General features: G+C 31.0%; 5 protein-coding genes across 5 annotated transcripts; 3 read left to right on the top strand and 2 right to left on the bottom strand.

Annotated features, from left to right (window-relative positions):
- Window positions 1-10,009: 10,009 nt before the first annotated feature.
- On the top strand, window positions 10,010-10,479 carry PG985_000606 (uncharacterized protein; the record flags this gene model as incomplete). The annotated part of the gene is made up of 2 exons (XM_066820375.1): window positions 10,010-10,319; window positions 10,385-10,479. 2 exons carry the CDS (start codon window positions 10,010-10,012, stop codon window positions 10,477-10,479), a joined length of 405 nt encoding a protein of 134 aa, XP_066691254.1.
- Window positions 10,480-10,654: 175 nt separating this feature from the next.
- PG985_000605 (uncharacterized protein) lies at window positions 10,655-11,933 on the bottom strand (the record flags this gene model as incomplete). Its single annotated transcript, XM_066820374.1, has 4 exons — window positions 10,655-10,672; window positions 10,818-10,943; window positions 11,383-11,817; window positions 11,904-11,933. 4 exons carry the CDS (start codon window positions 11,931-11,933, stop codon window positions 10,655-10,657), a joined length of 609 nt encoding a protein of 202 aa, XP_066691253.1.
- A 1,096-nt stretch (window positions 11,934-13,029) lies between these two features.
- On the top strand, window positions 13,030-14,321 carry PG985_000604 (uncharacterized protein; the record flags this gene model as incomplete). The annotated part of the gene is made up of 3 exons (XM_066820373.1): window positions 13,030-14,023; window positions 14,076-14,165; window positions 14,230-14,321. The coding sequence occupies 3 exons, from the start codon at window positions 13,030-13,032 to the stop codon at window positions 14,319-14,321; spliced, it is 1,176 nt and encodes a 391-aa protein (XP_066691252.1).
- A 112-nt stretch (window positions 14,322-14,433) lies between these two features.
- Window positions 14,434-14,927, bottom strand: PG985_000603 (uncharacterized protein; the record flags this gene model as incomplete). The annotated part of the gene is made up of 2 exons (XM_066820372.1): window positions 14,434-14,718; window positions 14,772-14,927. 2 exons carry the CDS (start codon window positions 14,925-14,927, stop codon window positions 14,434-14,436), a joined length of 441 nt encoding a protein of 146 aa, XP_066691251.1.
- A 454-nt stretch (window positions 14,928-15,381) lies between these two features.
- PG985_000602 (ECM16-putative DEAH-box RNA helicase) lies at window positions 15,382-18,990 on the top strand (the record flags this gene model as incomplete). Its single annotated transcript, XM_066820371.1, has 1 exon — window positions 15,382-18,990. The coding sequence occupies one exon, from the start codon at window positions 15,382-15,384 to the stop codon at window positions 18,988-18,990; it is 3,609 nt and encodes a 1,202-aa protein (XP_066691250.1).
- Between the last annotated feature and the right edge of the window lie 248 nt (window positions 18,991-19,238).

The raw sequence follows: 19,238 nt of genomic DNA, 5'->3' as shown, positions 1-19,238 counted from the left end.
TTATACCCTTTACCTTATCCTTAAATATTATTTTAAAATAAATAACCGTAAAAAATAAACTTAATAAAAATTATTATAAATTATAATAAAATATTAAAAAAATATAAAAGATTTTAAAATCGAAACTATTTATAATAATTAATTTCGCTTTTTTAAATTATTCTTTATTATTTATACTTTAAATAAACTTTAATAAGTAAATAAGTATAAACGCTATTTTATATTAAACTTAACTAAATAATAAGATATAATTAATATTATTTTTATTTTAATTATATTTAAATATTAAACATTAATATTTTATTTATAAATTAAAAATTTTAAGGTTTATTTAAGTTTTAAAAAAACTTATTTATTATTTTAATTATAACTAAATCGTTATAAAAATTAATTATAAAATAATCGCTAAAATATTTAATATAAAATCTTAAACGCTTTATAAAATATACCGCTTAATAAATTAACGATTATTTTTTACTCGTTATATTTATTAAATCGATATAATTTATACTTTAAAAAAAACTTTATAAAATATAAACATTTTATCCTAATTATCTTAATAAACTTTTAAAGAAATAGTTAAAAAAAAATACTATATAAATTTTAAAAATCCCGGTATTAATTATTATATAAATATTTCCTATTAACGCTTTTATTAATAATTTTATCGTTATTTAATTAAAAACTAAAATTATAACAAATAATTCCGTTATTTAAAAATTTAAAAAATCCTTAATTATTAAATAATAAATTAATTTACCGCCTATAAATAAACCTACCCCGGCTAATAAAACCGAAATTCCTTTTTTTATATAAGAAACGCCTCTATTTAAAAAAATAAAAAAAATAAAAATTATAAAAAAATAAAAAAAAAAACTTTATAAATATTAAAATTATATTAAATAATATCGAAAAATAAACCTTTTTCCGGTTATAAATAATAAACGAAATAGTTTTAAATATTATTTAAATATTAAAAAAAAAATATTTAAATCTATATATAAACGATTATTTATATAAATAAAAAAAATAAAGAATAATATAAATAAACCTTTACTTTATTTTTACTTTTTTTATTTAAATCCTATTACTAACTTAATATACTTTATTAAAAATAACCGAAATCGCTTAATTATCCTTATTAAATTAAAAAAATAAATTATTAAAATAACCTATAATAATTAAATATATATTAATAACTTATATATTTATAATTACTTTAAATATATTATATATTTCCCGAAAATAAAAAGGTATATTAATAATTATTCTAAATAATATTTAAATTATAAGTTCTTTAAATTAATATATAAACTTCCTTTTAAAAATTTCTAATTTATCGTCTCCCTTTAACCTCTTTTATTCGTTTTTAATATAAATTTTATTATTAACTTATTTATAAATAACTTAAAAAATAATATAATTATAATAATAATTTATAAGTTTATAAAATTCGTATTTATAATAATTAACCGTTTAAATTAAAATATTAAATAATAAATAATAAAATATATTAAGAAAATATATATTATAATTAACTTTTTAAACGCATTTATATTAAATATAAACCTTAAATTTATTTTAAAATTCTAAGCTTATTTATATAAAACTACTAATATCTAAATTAAAATAATAACAACGTACTATTAATCCATTAATAATTAAATAAAAAAAATTATCTAAATAATTAAACTTAAATTAAAAGTAATAATAAATAATTAATTAAATTTCAATAATTAAAAAAATTTTATATTATACGTTATATATTATTATAATTCTTTTACTTTTATTATAATAAAATAATATCCCTATTTTATACTTTTTAAATGATTTTTAAAAATTTTCCTCTTAATTAATTTAAACTTATTAATACTATAAATAAAAATATAATAAATATTTTATTAAGAAATATTTAAAACTATAATATTAATATAAATAAAGATAAAGATATATTATAATAATAAATATTATAAACCCTCGTTTATTTAAAAAAACGATTTAATATTTATAAAACTTATAAAGATTAACAATTTTTATAAATATTATTTAAATAATCAAATACTATTATTATATAAAAGGATTAACCCTTTTAAAGTTTTTAAATATTTTAATAATTTTAAATATTATATCAACCTTTTAATATAATTAAAATAGAATAAAAATATTTTAATTAAATATTTTAAACTTTTTAAAATAAATAAATTTAAACAGCTATTCCCATTACTAGGTTTAATAATATAAAACGGTATAAATAAATATATTATCGATAAGATTTATAAATATATTAATATAAAATATAAAAGCGATAAGAAAAAAAAAATAATACTATAAAGTTAATTAATTAAACTATAATAAAATAATATAAAAACTAACTTTAAAATTATAAAAAAACATTTTATAATTATTAAAAAAATATTATAAGGAACGTAATATATTATAAATACGGTATATACCTAAGCTTATTTTTTCTATTTTATAATTATATATATTATAAGAAATACTTTAAAATTATATTTAATAAGGACTTAATTTATTAAATAATTCTTTATAATTAAAATATAATAATTATTTATTATATTAAAATAACGTAATAGGATATTAAAGTATTATTCTATTATTTTCTATATCTTTAAAAGCATTATTTATATCTTTTACTTTATTTAAATTATAATTTAAAATTAATTACCCTTCTTATATATTATTTTTATTTATTTTAAAGTAAGGTATAAAACTAAAATTCCATTTATTATTACTTAATATTTTAATTACTTTTTATAAATTACCTTTATTTTTAAATATAAACACTTTATATTTATTTTCCTTATAACTATTTTTATTATTATTTATAATTTTTTTTTATTATTTAAAAAATTACCTATATTTTATATCCTTTTATTTCTCTATTAAATACATATTATTTTATATAAAAAACACTTTTATCCTTCTCTTTTCCTAAATTTTCCGTATTAATATTTATTATTATTAATTAAAAAAATTCCCTTCCTATTTTTTTTATTACATTTTATATATAAACTATTAAATTTTTTTTTTTATATATATATTAAATATATTATCGTAATTAAATAATTATAAAATTAACCTATAAGGTATTCCCCGCTTTTTTTATTTTAACGAAAATAAACGAAACTTAATTATAATTATATATCGACTTAATTTTAATATTAAAAGAATAATTACCGAATTATTTAATAATATTAATATTCTATATTTTATTTTAGAAAAAAATAAATATAAAGAAAAGTTTTTAAATATTTTTAAATAAAGTTCTATTAAAAAGGCTTTTAATAATAAAAATTTTAATAAATAAACCTTAATTATTAAAAATTTTAAAAAAAAGAAATTATTTATTAATTTTTATTTTAATTTAAGTTCCGATAATAAAAATATTAATAAATAAGAATTTAATAAATAAAATATAATTAAGGAATATTTTTAAAAACTTTCTTAATTTTAATAACTTAAAGGATAAAATATTATATCTATAAATATTCCTTTTTTATTTATCTTTAACTCCTTTACTCGTTAAAATAAAAAATAAAACGTTATATTTACGAATATTTTTTTTTTTACTTACCTTTAATTCCTTTATTTATTAAAACGAAGGATAAAACGTTATATTTATAAATACTCCTTTTTTACCTACCTTTAATTCCTTTATTTATTAAAATAAAGAATAAAACATTATATTTATAAATACTCTTTTTTTATTTACTTTTAATTCCCTTACTCGTTAAAACGAAAAATAGAATATTATATTTATAAATACTTTTCCTTTAATTAATTTCGATCCTATTACTTAATAAGATAATAATAAGCCCACCTTATTTAACCGCCTTAAATTTAATATTAAATAATTTAATATTAATAATAAATATATTTATATAAAAATAATTATTAATAAAATAAAAAAAAAACTAAAAAAGTATACTTTATAATTAAATAAATAAATATCTATAATAATAAATTTATTATTAATATATTATTAAATTTCCCTTTAATTTTATTTCTATAAAAATATAATATAAATAATAATATTATAATTTTAACTAATAATTTTACCCCCTTTCTTTATAATATTAATTATTTTACTTTTATAAATAATTTTAATATTATTAATTTTTATTTTATTTTATAATTTTTTAATATTTATATAAATTATTTAAAAATAAAAATCTATTATTTTATTAAAGTTAATCAGAATAATAAGGAATATATATTCGTTATTATAAAATTTAATACTTATTATATAAAAATATATTTTAACGTTATAAAATAAATACTTTTTAGAAATAAAGAACCTTTTATTATAATATAAAGATATAAAGATTTAAATTTTTTTTTTCTTTAAAAAGCTTAAAATATAATAAACCTTATTAAAATTTTAATTTATTAAATATTTATAACTATTATATTAATTAATATTTACTATTTTATATTTTATAAATAAATAAAAATAATAAAAAAAATTAATTTAATAAAAATTTATAAAAAAATTAAAATAATTAATATTAAATTTATTAAAAAAAAGTTTCTTATTTTTATATATTTTTTCTTAAACTTTAATGATTAATACTTTTAAATATTTTAATAATTTAAAGAAATTATTTTTTACGTTTAATAAAATACCTATAAAAAAATATTAATTAAAATTCTTATAATATAAAAATTTATTAATATAAACTAAATAATAAACGTAATTAAACTTAATTTTTAAAAATAAAAAAATAATAAAATCGTATTTAAAAATATAATTAAATATATAATCCGATTTTTTTACAGCGTATACAATAACTTTATTTACGAAAAAGCTTAAATAAAATTCCTTAAAACCCGCCTTTTTAATAATATTTATATTACCTTATTATATATAACTTCCGGTAATTATCCTATTAATTTTATTTTAAACTTTAAGCTTTTAAATATTAAATCCCTTTTTAAAATAAATAAGAATTTCGGTTTAATTCTTTATTTAATATATAAAATATAAATATTATTTACTTAAAAAATTATTAATAAGGAAAAAGCGAATTAATTAATATAATTTATTTTTAAATTTTAATTAAAAAGGTAATATTTAATATATTAAGCTTATTTAAAAAATCACCTATTTTAAAAAGAAATTAAAAATCTACTTTATTTTAATTTAAATATAAAAAAAAATAAAAAATTCGCGAGCGTTATTTTAATAAAAATATTACTTTTTTTACCCCTTAAATAAAAAAAAAAGAATATAAAAATCTTAAAAAGTATAAAACTAAGATCGATTTATAAATTAAAAAATATTTTAATAATTTTTAATAATTAAAAGAAAAACGTAAAAATTATCCTATAATATAAACTTATTATATTATCGTTCCCCTTAAATTATTTAATTATTTTTCTTATTAATATTTCGTTTTTAACCTTTATTAGAAATAATTTTTATTTATAAATAAAATATTATTTATTAATATTATTTAACTTTTAATAAATTTAAAAAATAATTTAAAAATAAAAAATAAACTTATTTAAAAAATAATTTACGAAAAAACTTTTAAATTTAAAATTTATTACGATTATTATAATAAAATAATTATAATTTAAATTAAAAATATCGTTAATATAACCTTAAATATAATTAATAACTTTAATTACGTTAATTTTTTTTACTAAATAATTAAATTTAGTGAATATTAAAATAAAAAAAACCTCGCCGACTTTTATTCCGCTTTTATTTATTTTTATAATTGTTTTTTTAATAAAAAATTTAAAAAATATAAATTCGCTATTTTTAATAAAATAATTAATAATAAAAAAAAGCTTAAAAATAAATAATTATAAATCCTTTCTTATAACCTACGCTTAAAATCGAATCTAATAAAAAAAAAGGCGTTTCTTAAATATTAAATTTAAATAATTATTATAAATAATTAAAAATAGTTAAAAAAAAGAAAAATATTATTAAAAAGGATATTATTATAAATATTCCTTAAATTAACCGCGAGTATTCCGATCGTTTATTAAAAATTTATAACTTTTTTAATAATTATTAAAAATAAATTTTTTTCTTTAATTTTTATCCTTATAATATTATAATTATTTTTAATTATTCCGAATTTAAAAAAATAAAAACGATTTTAAAATAGGTTATTTTAATATAAAGTTAATCTATTAATATAATTAACTTAACTTATATTATTAAAAAACCTAGCGATTTTATAAACTAACCTATTAAAAAAAAATTAATATTATAATTAAATATAATAAGAAATAAATAAAATTTATATTAAATATATTAATTATCCCTAAAATAATTTATAAAGATATTTTAAATTATAATATAAAAGGTTTAAAAAATAAGTTTAAATTAAATAATAATTTAATACCCTTTATTAAAAATATAATAATTATTAAAACTTTTAATACTATTTTTTTTTTAAAATTAAGGAAATTCCGGCATTACCTTTTTTTAAAATTAAGGAATTTTTAATACTATCGCCTTTTAAAATTAAAGAAATTCCGATATTATCTTTTTTTAAAATTAAAGAAATTTTAAAACTACCTTTTTTTAAAATTAAAACAATTTTAAAATTACCTTTTTTTAGGATTAAAATTCCTTTATTATCGCTTTTTTATAAAATTAAAATAATTTTATATTAGAAATTTTTTAATTATAATTCGATAAATTTAAAAATATTATTATATAAATTTAAATTATAAATATAATAAATAATTTAATTAATTTTAAATTTATTAAAAAAAAATTATTATCTAATTTATATATTAAAAAAGTACCGTAATTATTATAATAAATATATATAATTAATTAATAATTTTCTTTTTAAAAGTTATTAAAACCGATAAAGAAATTAATAATAAAAATAATATAATAATTATATATTTTATTTTTATAAATATAAAACGTTTTAATATAAAAAATTTAATAATTAATAAATTTTTTAAATTCGACGATTTTAAAAAAACTAATATTAATTTTATTATAATAAAATATATTATATATAATATAATTTAATTAATCGCGAAAAAATCGAAACGTATTTTTCGTAATAAGGATTATAATATTATTTATTATATTTATTTTTTTATTATAAATATTAAAAAAGATAATCTTAACGTTTTTAATAAAGTACGAAATTTAATATAGTTTATAGATATTTATAAACGTAATTTTATAACGTTTTTAAAAAACGATATAAAACGTATTTTAAAATTAATTATAACTTTAAAAACTATCGCTATTAATTAAATAAATTACTTTATTATTACCCTCGTCGCCTTTTATTAAATATTTAAATATATTAATATTAATATTATTATTTCTTATGTTTTTATTAATAAAATTTTTTATATAATTAAATTTAATATATTAATAATTTTTTCTACTTTTTTAAATATTCCTTTTCGTTTTTTTATTAATAATTACGAATAATTAAGTTTATTAATTTTATTATTTAAAATAAATTATAATTAGAAATTTAATATTTATTTTTATTTAATATTTATTAAATAATTATTAATTTCTTTTTTTTTACGATAAGAATAAGTTAAAATCGATATTATTTATTTATAATATAATTAATAAATAAAAAAACGAACTTCCGAATTTTATTTTAATATATTCTATAAAAGTATTATAATTAAATATAAATTATCCCCGAAATACGTTAAATATATAAATAAATTCCGTAAAATTATTAACGGTTTCTTAAATCGATTTATATTTAATATTATAATTAATATAAACTTTTTTAAATCCTAAAGAATTTTAATAAAGAAAAGTTTTATTAATTATATATATATATAATATATTATTAAATTTATTATTTATTTATATTTTTAAGGTATTTTTATTAAATTATTAATAATTAAAAAGGAAAAGAAATAAACTTTTATCCTTATTATTATTTTTTACGTGGAATAAATAGAATTAATTTATATAAAACTTTAACGAATTAATAAAACCTTTTAATAAGTTAATAAAATTAAAATTTAAACCGTTAATAGAATATAAAGTAATAAAAGAAATATCGTTATTATTAATTAGGTATAATTGAAAAAATTAGGTTTTATTAGCGAATATAACCGTATAAACGTAGCTTATTTTTATATATATATAACTATTATTATAATTTATAACTTTTTAGCTGTCTTTATTAAAAATTATAGTATTAATAACTTTATAATAAATATCGTTATTAATTAATAGAAATACGTTGAAATATATAATATATTAATAAATTTTAAATAATTCGATTTTTATAACTATTATTATAATAAGAAATATAAAATTTTTATAATATTTAACTTTTTTATTCGATTTACTATAATACCTTATATTATAATTACGAATATTATCGCCGCGTTTTTTTTAACTTATTTATTCCTAAGTTAATATATATTAAATTTAAAATTAAAGAAAAACCTCCCGCTCTTATTATTATTTTTAAAAATATTATATTTAAATATATTAAAATAATTCTTTATTAATTAATAGGTTATATAAATAAAGTAATTATTTCGAAAATAGCTTAAATCTTGAATTACGATATTTCGATTTATAAATATACTATTTTTACCGCGATATATTTAAATATAAAAAAATAAAAAGCTTATAAAAATCGTTAAAAAATAAAAAATAAAATTAAAAAAATTAACGTTATATTTAAAGAATAATTAGAAAATAATCCCTTCTATTTCTTTATTAACGCTAAATAATATTATAAACAATATTAATTTTAACTTATATTTTCCTAGATTTTTATAATAATATAATTTACCTTTAATCGTTTCTTCGAATACGTTAATACTATATTAAATAAAATAAAAAACGGCGTTAAACTTTATTAAAAATTAGATCGCAATAAAATATAATTTATATCGTAATTTTTTTATTAATATATAATTTATTAAACATATTTCCTAAAATATAAACGAATATAAAATTATTAATAATTATTTTAAATTTAATTAATATAATATAATAATAAAACTTTTAATTTATATTATAATAAAAGTTTAAGAAATAATAATAAATAAAGATTTAACGATATTTATTAATATTTAATAAACTATTAAAAAAAAGTATATTAAAAAGTACTTTAATAAAATTATTAAATATAATATAAAAATTAATAAAGATTAAATAATTATTATTATTAATATCGAAGTTATTATTAAAAACGTTTATCCCTTTATTAAAATAATCCTCTTTTTTAATAAATTTTATAATATTATAATTATATATAAATTTAATAATAATTAAATAATAATAAATAATCTTAAAACAATTATTCGTATCTTTTTTTACCTATATATTAATAATATTAAATTTAATATTCATTTAAATCTATTAATAAAATCATTATTAATCGTATTAAAAATATTCCTAATTATAACTTTAAAATTTAAATTTAAAATTATTAATATAATTAAATTTAAAATAAACGATTTTTTTTTTTAATAATTATAATATTAAAAAAATCTTTAAAAAATTTATAAACTTATATAAATTATTTAAAATAAAAAAATTAAATAAGGTAAAAATTTTTTTTAAAATAATATTAAAAAATAAAAATAACGATATCTAATAAAATAAAAAAATAAAAAATACATTTAATAATAACACTTAATTTTAAATATAATTTATATAAAAAAGCAGAATTATAAAATAAAATAATTATAAATTATAATTATATAAGTATTTAATTAACATTATAAACAACGTTATTTTTTTAAAATAAAGGAATATTAAAGCCTACCACTAACACACTTTACCCTATTAACTAATTAATAAAAGAGATATTTCTTTATCCTTCCTTTATTATTAATTTAAATTAAAATACTATATAACGATTATCACGCTTACTTTAACTAGGAATATAGGCTAATTACAGTTCACCATTTTAATCTAAGCTCAGTAATACGTTATAGAATATGTAGGTTATCTTAAAGTCGCTTAACTAGTCTTTATTGGACAGTAACTGATTAGATGCAGCATTGGGGCCTGATCCTTACCGTTCCCAATCAAACGCCTGTTCTCCATCATGCAAGCAATCGCGCCGGTCCCTGGTCGTACGAAGTGAGAGCAGGAAGACCTGAGAATTCTATGACGTTAATCGTTTTGGTACGAGTGGGTGCGCTTAAGAGCCATTCAGAAGCGACAAATGTAATGAAGACCATTCCGGCAGATGGGAGCCCTTCTCGGCGAACAGGGGAAGCATTCACATGTCGTATCTGGATCAAGGATGTTCTTATGGCACTTCATGAGGCTGGGCAAATTGCTCTTCCTGTTGACATCGGTAAGCATCTGATACTGTTTCTGTAATGTACTATTTTCATCGGCTTGAAACTAATACACTGTTAGATGCACTGGAACGTGCAGCTGTGAGACATGCGGTCAACCATGCTAAGAGTGCCGAGAGTGGCAATGGTGCAACGGTCATTAATGATGTTGTTTAAATCGGGCAATGTCACGGCGCTGGATCACCGAGCCGAATGTTGAGACAAGACCCCTACGCAAACCTTCCTGCGGATTTTCCCGAAACCCTGTACCGAGCCTCTGATTTGGTATATCTGATAGTCTCCTGCCTAAGCAAGAACTGTAGCTACTTGAGCTACATCCTTGTCATATTAGTTACGACTCCCAGATAGACTGTAGTAATAGAACCTGAAGACGACGCACTTATCATGTTATCTGTATACCGCCCGTGATATGGTTCCCCATTGGCTTTAGCTGACCTCGGTGTACTAGATGACGACAAAGCGGATGTGGACGACCTCGTTAGCAACCAACTCACCTCGCCTTCCGATAGCCCCGCCCGGAAGAGGCTGAGACCGGCCTCCCCTGAGTCTTCCACGTCTTCCACGCCCAGCAGGACGAAGAGAACGATGGCGGGAAAGAAGAAACTACTATACTGGTAACCCTATCCGTTGTCTTTAGCACTAAAACCAGAGGGTGATACAGCCACTGCGGTAAATTCGGGGCTGGGGGTTATTTAACCTGCCTATTGGCATCGACTGATACTTATACCACTTGTCGCCCATCTGCCTCCACCTGCCGAGTTCCTCCAGGCTCTTTTGACGGGCGCGCCAGCGGACGGTTTTACCTGTATGTATAAGCAGTACTGCCTTCAATTTAGAAAGAGGCAGATAACACCGGTAAGAGAAGTGAGATGGGTGAGAGCTATAGAGCAGGCGTAAAAATGCACACCTGCCTTAAATGGATTAGTGTGCTGTCGCTCTAACACTGTATTCCATCCCCGACTTACGCGATCGGGGCTAACTGACCCGGCTTGCTACCTTCTTGGATGGCGTTTTGGCGTACTATATTGAGTCATTGTGAAGATATCTGAGCACGAATACGTGCGTGGGCTCTTCTGAGCCGAGGAAGGTCTGAGCCAGGATAGGGGGCAAGGGTAAACGACGCAGAAGTCGAAGCGAGTCGGCCAGGGACATCCAGATGATTTTTCGCAAGGCTTCCACGGGATGCATTATCGCCATGGACCTTTGGTCGAGCATGGCCTCCATCGTCAGAGCAGAAAATGCACCTGGCCCAGGCGAGTGGGAGTGCTGGCAATGGGACACGACCTCCGGGGCGCTGGATGTGGTCGACATCAACTTGACGTCTTCGCTGTCCACGTCGCTGAGAGTGGGCGGCGCCCGCTTGTTGATGCCACTGAGCCGGAAGACCTCTTGGCCGAATCCCCCGAGGTACACCGACTTAAAGGCTCCGGGCTCGGCTATGAATGTGTCGGTGGCAAGCTTGCGAGACAAAAGGGCCGCCTCGTCCTCACGGCCCTCTCGAGGTCACGGCATTACCCGCCTGGTACTAACGACGAGGCACCAACACAATGGGTATCGAACCGTTGAATCAGAAAGAGTACTTTGAATTGGTGTTGCACCTGGTAGGCCATATCGAGGCATATCGAGGCCTGTTGGCGTTGGTACGCTTCCCCACCACTGGCAGACTGTCGTGGTAAACATCAGGCCAGGTTGTTCTGACAATAGCAGGTTCGACGAAATGGTCCTTTCCGACCCAGACACACAGCGCTACTTCCAGCAGATCAACTTCAAAATTGTGTACCAGTTCCTAGAAAGCTACCTGAATCAGCGCCGAGCCAAGCATAGGTAAAAAACGGCCTGTTGCCAGACGCTCGACCTTGGTGACGATCTGGTACAGTTTATACGCTGGTGCCAGTCTGCATGCAGTACAGACGCCAAGTTGTTATAAAGGATATCCCCACATCCGTTGATGGATGTGTTATCCAGGCTCCCGACTGTGATCACGTGAATTGTCTGATGAAATGAAGGGTGCGTCTCTTCGGCTGCCCGCAGCAGTCACCCAGGGTATCGCAATTGCATGCTCGACACTTAACCGCAATGATCATGTCAGTATGCTTCAAGAATGGAGATGATTCGTTCCCTGGGCTTCATCCAGTGTCTGTAGGTCTCCCTCCGGCCTCCGTCGGACTTGCCCCAAGAGTCACAATAACATGTTTAGCCTAGGTTGAGCCACAGTGAAATATCCCAGTAAACTCACAGGAAACACTCGCGGCTCTGCAGTGAATAGGTTCCCGTGAGGTTAATCAGTCTTCTTGAGTCAGTGGCTAAAAGTGCAGATCAGAAACTGGGGTAACGGAGCATCCACTGAAGCCGTCGATGCCATACGGTAATCGTAGGAAATATCATCTCGTTGCTCATGTACTACCCAAGCAAGGAGTAATGTCACATATTGTAACATTTATCTGACTCTAGGCTATGTAAGACTCAAGAGAACCTGCGCGGGAGTTTGGTATGACTGGAACGGCTCAACCGGCGGAGGCCGGTCCGGGCTTCTAGACCCCGCTCCAGGTTTCGTTCTCATCATCCGGATGTCCAAGAGTCAACATAACCTGGCTCGCTTTGGTGTGTAGTAGTAGCTGAGAGGGGTATTATAAATCCCATGGACCCATTCATTCCAGTAAAAAAACTTATCAGATCCACATAACAACAACCTGCAATCCAACCATTATGTCTGTCGCCAAGTTACAGCTACGGACTGCACTCGGCCCTGTCTATCGGGACGTCCTGCCGAACCCACCTCGGGACTGCACCCCAGACGAGATCCCCGTCATCGATCTAGGCCCTTTATTCTCCGACCAGTTGTCGGAGCGCCAGAAAGTGGCGGCCCAGATCAGGAAGGCATCCGTGAACACCGGTTTCTTCTACGTAAAGAACCACGGCATTCCTGCCGAGACCATCGCGAAGTGCAAGGAGCAAGGCCTGAACTTCATGCGCCAGTCCGCCGAGCAGAAGAACCGCATTTCGTCCCGAGGCCACAGTCAGCACTTCAACGGGTATACGGGGTCGGCGGCCACAAACATATCGCCGACCGAGAGCATCGACATCAGAGAGTCATTCTCGTTTCGGTACTCGCCGGAGCTCGACCCGGACCATCCCATGGACATATCTTCGTTGCCCGAAGATGTGAGGCAGGGCATCCAGGGCGAGGACTTCGTCTGGGAAGGAACGGCACATCTTCCCAATTTCAAGGAGGATTGTGTTGCCTATTGGGCTAGCTGCTTGAAGTTGGCCAGGAAGCTGGTCAGGAGCTTCGCCCTTTCCCTAGACCTGGACGAACATTACTGGGACGACAAAGTGGCACATCCCGGTGCCGACTCCGTCTTCAACTACTATCGACCCAGAACGGACCAGGAAACCAAGGACGAGTTTGTAGGCCTCGGGAGCCACACTGACCTTCAGCTGTTCACGCTTCTGTGGCAAGACAACATCGGCGGTCTACAGATCCTGACCAAGGAGGGACAGTGGATCAAGGTAGGCACACATCTGAGAAACAACCCAATGGCCAATACTGATGTTACAAAGGCCCGGCCAATCGAAGGGACTATCGTAGTGAACATCGGCGATTACATGATGCGGCTTTGTAACGATATATACGTATCAACCGTCCACCGCGTGGCCAACGAGTCTCCACTTGAGCGAGTATCAATGCCATTCTTCTTCGGTGAGTACTCCCGCAATAGTATGATGATCAGAGCCGTTGCTCATTTGGATAGGTCTGAACTTCAATTGTGTCGAGGGTGTGGTGCCCTCTTGTGTCTCCGAGAGCAACCCAGCTAAATACGAACCTATTTCTGCTGGCGAGTGTATGTAGTCCTTCATTGTCCCGGGAATTTATCATCCAGGCTGACTGACTAATCCTAACCACAGGGGTCCAGAAACGGTTCAAACAGGAGCGGAAAGCTTTTGATGAAAAGGCTGCGCCATCAGTTGCTCCGAGCGCGGTGGTCATCCAGGGTTGAAGACGGTTTCGGAATACCGCTTCTAAACCCTCAATAGCAATTGGGGCGTGAAGGGTGTGAATGGACTCAATGTTGTGTACCAAATGGCTTGGCCGATACTCATTGAATACCCTTAGAGAATCTTTTGAATAAGCTCAATGAGGTCAAAGAACGATTCTCGGTTTGGCGTGGGCTTTTGGAGCCCAAGGCCTACGAGCAGAGTTCTGCCTTCCTCTGGGTTTTTACGTGCAATGTGACTTGCGATCTGCGCAGCGTAGAGCTGCCCTGAGGATTCACGCTCTTCGCCTCCACCGCCGAGTAGCGTCCTCGGGGTGAGATGAGTCAAGGGCAACAAGCTTGGGTTTGGGAGAGACATTTCGGCAGCAGCAGGCGAAGGTGCTAGAAGTGGGACTTGGATCTGCCGCATGTTTAGTTGCGATCGTAGAGGGAGGGCAGCGAACCACTATATACCCATTGCGATAGCCTGCCTTCTTGAGACAAGGTGACCATGATCTTGTCTGCAAAGTTCATGACCATGGCTTCGGTGTCTATCCCGTCAATGAGGCCGTTTGCTTGTTTGGACGGCGCTGGGAAAGCCTCCTCCTTGATCTGAGGGAGGTCTGCCATCTTCGCTGGAGTTTGAGTGTAGTGGGAGGAATAATGACAGTGGCTGGATTATGGAAACGAGGGCCACCCAGTAGGTTGCAGATGAGGCTGATATGTCGTGCTGGTTTCCTATGATGAATATCTCCAGTGGGTAGGTTTTGGTAATACTGGCAGCTCAAGCTTGCTGCATGCTATACCGTCTGTAGTGGGGCAACTAAGGCACTCAGTGCAGGGAACCCCGCGCTAAGCTTAATGCGAGTGGGCCTTTTGATTTCTGCCGCCTAGGTCCGCCAAAATTTCATGTCCAGGAATCAGAGGTGATCAGTCTCATGAGCGCCGGATTGATTTAGCACTTGAAATTATAGATGCGATCGATATGAATTGTTAGCACCATTTCGCCTTCTCCCTTTCCATTTATATGGCGGCCAACTTTAAAAGTAATATTTGAAGTGCTTGACGAACTGCATAGAACAAGATGCCTGTCAAAAAGTTTGTTCCTCGGCAGAGGAAGCACAAAGTCCTAGCACGCCAAAAGTCATCTTCTGATGCCCAGGTCGAAGACTCAAACCAGCTGGAATTGACAAAAGACTCCAGACAGGAATTGGATGACAGGAAAGAGCAGCTCCGGAAGGAGCTGCAGGGCGAAGGGCCCAAGATCAGCGGCAAGAAGGCCAAGCGTTTAGAGAAGTACATCGAGACCAAGATCCGGAAAGATGAAAATCGTGCTTTGCTCGCCAAACTGGCCGAGAACAAAATCGACACCAGTCTATTTTCAAGCAGTCGCAATCTGGGCCAGAGGAACGAGACGAAGAAGCAGCTTCTGCAGCGTGCGCTGAGAGAACACGCTGCTGGCATTGCCGACCATGGCGATGAGCTCTTTGAAGAGCGCCCAACTGTGCCCGAGAGCCATGCAGAAGTTTTACCGCCCAAACACACACCGGTAGCTCCCAGCCAGGATGAGGCGAAAACAAGCGAACCGCAAGCTCCAGAAGCCGTCATAGCCCAGCCGACTGCTGGGTCTGGTCTAAAGCGTCCTCTTGACGTAGACGATGACGGCCGGCCAGTTATTAAGAAGCGCCAAAAGCGAGGTGGCGTAAAGTCCAAGGTCAGCCTTGCTGCATCGAAAATAGTCCACCCTGAACCAGTCGCCCCTTCAAAACCAGACTCGGACTCGGACTCAGACTCTGAATCTGACGAGGATGAGTGGAAGGGCTTTAGCTCCGAGGGTGAGCCAGATGGCGAAGACGGCATGGACGAGGATTCGAACAGTGAAGATGACGAGGAAACCGAATCTTCCGACGATGAAGATGAAGACGAAGACGACGAGGATAGCGACGAGGGCGGGGAGCCAGATACAACGCGGAGGTCCTCTGCATTCAAAGCCTGGGCGCACCAGCAACGGAATGAGGCAATGGGGTATACGCCAGTAGAGTCAACTGCGATGCTTCTTGATATACCACGACCAGCAAACTTCGAGCCTCGTCCACTGGAGCAAGATCCATTACCCCTTGAACTTCAGCCCACAGCTAATGTTGAACGCAAGGCATTTGCCGTCCCGATCACCCGGCAGGCCGAGATCCAAGAAGCGAGGTTGAAGCTGCCAGTCGTAGCTGAGGAACAGAGGATCATGGAAGCTATCCACAATAACAATGTCGTTGTCATCTGCGGAGCTACAGGTTCCGGAAAAACTACACAGGTGCCTCAGTTCCTCTTCGAGGCAGGTTACGGCTCCCCCGATTCGCCTACTCCCGGCTTGATCGGTGTCACACAGCCAAGGAAGGTTGCGGCTGTGAGTATGTCAAAGCGAGTGAGCCAAGAGCTGGGCAACCATTCCAACAAAGTGGCGTACCAGATCCGGTTTGAGGGCACCGCAGATGACAAAACGGCTGTAAAATTCATGACCGACGGTGTTCTACTTCGAGAAGTTTCCAACGATATTTCCCTGAAGAAATACTCGGCAGTCATCATCGATGAGGCGCACGAGAGAAGTGTCAACACAGACATCCTCATCGGAATGCTTAGTCGCGTTGTGAAGTTGCGAGAGGAGATGGCGGCAGAAGACAAGAGTGTCAGGCCACTTAAACTGATCATCATGTCTGCAACTCTGCGCATAGATGATTTGACGAAGAACCCGGTGTTATTCCCATCACCTCCGCCTGTACTTGACGTAGAAGGGCGACAATTCCCGGTGACGATACATTTCGCCCGTCAGACGCGCCACGACTACGTGGAGGAAGCATACAAGAAGATCCTTAGAGGGCACCGCAAGTTGCCCCCAGGGGGCTTCCTTGTCTTCTTGACTGGCCACGATGAGATTTCACGCCTGAGCAAGATGCTGAAGTCTTCATCATCCGGGCTAAACTCTGCAGCGTACCCAAAGGTTCGCATTTCGGCCAACGATGCACCACTGGAAGTGGAAGACATCGAATTTGGTGACACGAACGACACCACCCAGGATGACTACGCTGAAGTTGAGTTAGTCGACGGTGATGACGAAGAAAACGAAGAAGACGATACGGAATTCGATATTCCGGATGAGCAGGGTGGTACTGGGCCTCTGAAGATGCATGTATTACCACTTTACTCGCTTCTTCCAACAAAGGAGCAGATGAAGGTATTTGATCCACCACCAGAAGGGTCACGACAAATCATCCTGGCCACAAATGTGGCAGAGACAAGTTTGACTATCCCAGGCATTGAATACGTCTTCGACTGTGGCCGGTCGAAAGAGCGACGCTTTGACAAGGATAATGGTGTCCAAAGCTATGAGATCAGCTGGGTCAGCAAGGCAAGCGCCAACCAAAGAGCTGGGCGTGCTGGAAGAACAGGCCCGGGACATTGCTATCGACTTTACTCATCAGCGGTCTATGAAAGAGACTTCAGGGAATTCGCAGACCCAGAACTTCTGCGAATGCCAATTGAGGGCGTGGTTCTTCAGCTGAAAGCAATGAGATTGCAACATGTCGTCAACTTCCCCTTCCCCACGCCGCCTGAGCGGCAAAGCCTCGCGAAGGCTGAGAAGCTCCTGAAGTACCTCTCCGCTGTTACTCCGGAGGGCCAGGCAACTGAAATTGGATCCACGATGGCACGTTTCCCGCTGCCGCCCCGGTTTGCCCGAATTCTGCTTGTCGGGCACCTTCACGATTGTATGCCCTACACGATTGCTCTGGTCGCTGGGCTCTCGGTAGCGGACATTTTCATACCCGAGACTCAGGCAATACCAGCCCTGGCCGAGCGAGAAGAGGGTGCATACCGAACAAACGACGACGTGATAGCTGAAACCGAGCAGGCGCAGATACGGAAACGGTACAATGAGGTCCATCGGAATTTCCGGTCACTCGACGACACATCGGACGCAATCAAGTTGCTTCAAGCGGTCGGAGAGTTCGCCCACGATCCCACCGAGCAGTGGTGTGAAGACCACTTCGCAAGGTTTAAAGGCTTGAGCGAGTCCCAGAAGCTGCGCCGGCAAATAACAAATCTTCTGCAGAAAGATATACCGGCTTTTGCCAATCTCACTTTCCAAGAGAAACTGGATCGGCCTAGCGCAAAGCAAATCGCTGCCCTTAAGCAGATGGTGGCGGCTGGCTTCATTGACCAAGTCGCGATCCGTGGTGATCTAGCACCTGTGCCCCCAGAACTGCAGAGAAGACCGGGACGTGCTATCGATGTGCCTTATATCCCTCTGCATCCTCTCGACACCCAGGACGATGCCGACAAGCTGGTCTACATACACCCCGCGTCATCTCTCGCGCATCGTAGTACGCAAGAACTTCCAGAGTATATCGTGTACTCGCATCTCCAACGACAAGCACCATCTGTTGATGGGATGAAGAGACCCAAGACTAGAATGCTGGCGTTGACAAATGTTACGGGCGCGCAGCTTGCAGCCTTGGCTAAGGGCACCCCGCTCATCACGTATGGCAAGCCCATCAAAGAGATCAAGACCAACGACCCGTTAGTAAGGGAGATCTGGGCCGTCCCGTATCTGAGGGCTGAGGCGGCCGGCGGCCAAGGGTGGCCTCTACCGGTCAAGAAAATCACGCAGAGGAAGGTCCCTGGGAAAGGTTGGGTAGCCGTGTAGATGTGTAAATAGACTGGACAGTTTGCATTGCATATTGTAGGCAGAAACACTGCCACCATTTATACCAATGTTTGTAATGTTGATCTCCTGACTCGGGCTTCGTCTTGGAAGTACACTGTGCCCCCTGAATCCAACCAGATAGTAGTAGCTGATTACTTCCCGCAAAGGCTGTCGCATAAGGTGCTGCCACAGCTGTTGTTCCTATTAAAATATTCTCTTTATAATTGATCTCCTGAGTAACATTAAAT

This window comes from Apiospora marii (assembly GCF_038362585.1).
Source record: "Apiospora marii strain CBS 49790 chromosome Unknown utg000001l_segment0_segment0, whole genome shotgun sequence".
Taxonomy (NCBI): domain Eukaryota; kingdom Fungi; phylum Ascomycota; class Sordariomycetes; order Amphisphaeriales; family Apiosporaceae; genus Apiospora; species Apiospora marii.
This window is presented reverse-complemented; position numbering and strand designations above follow the sequence as displayed.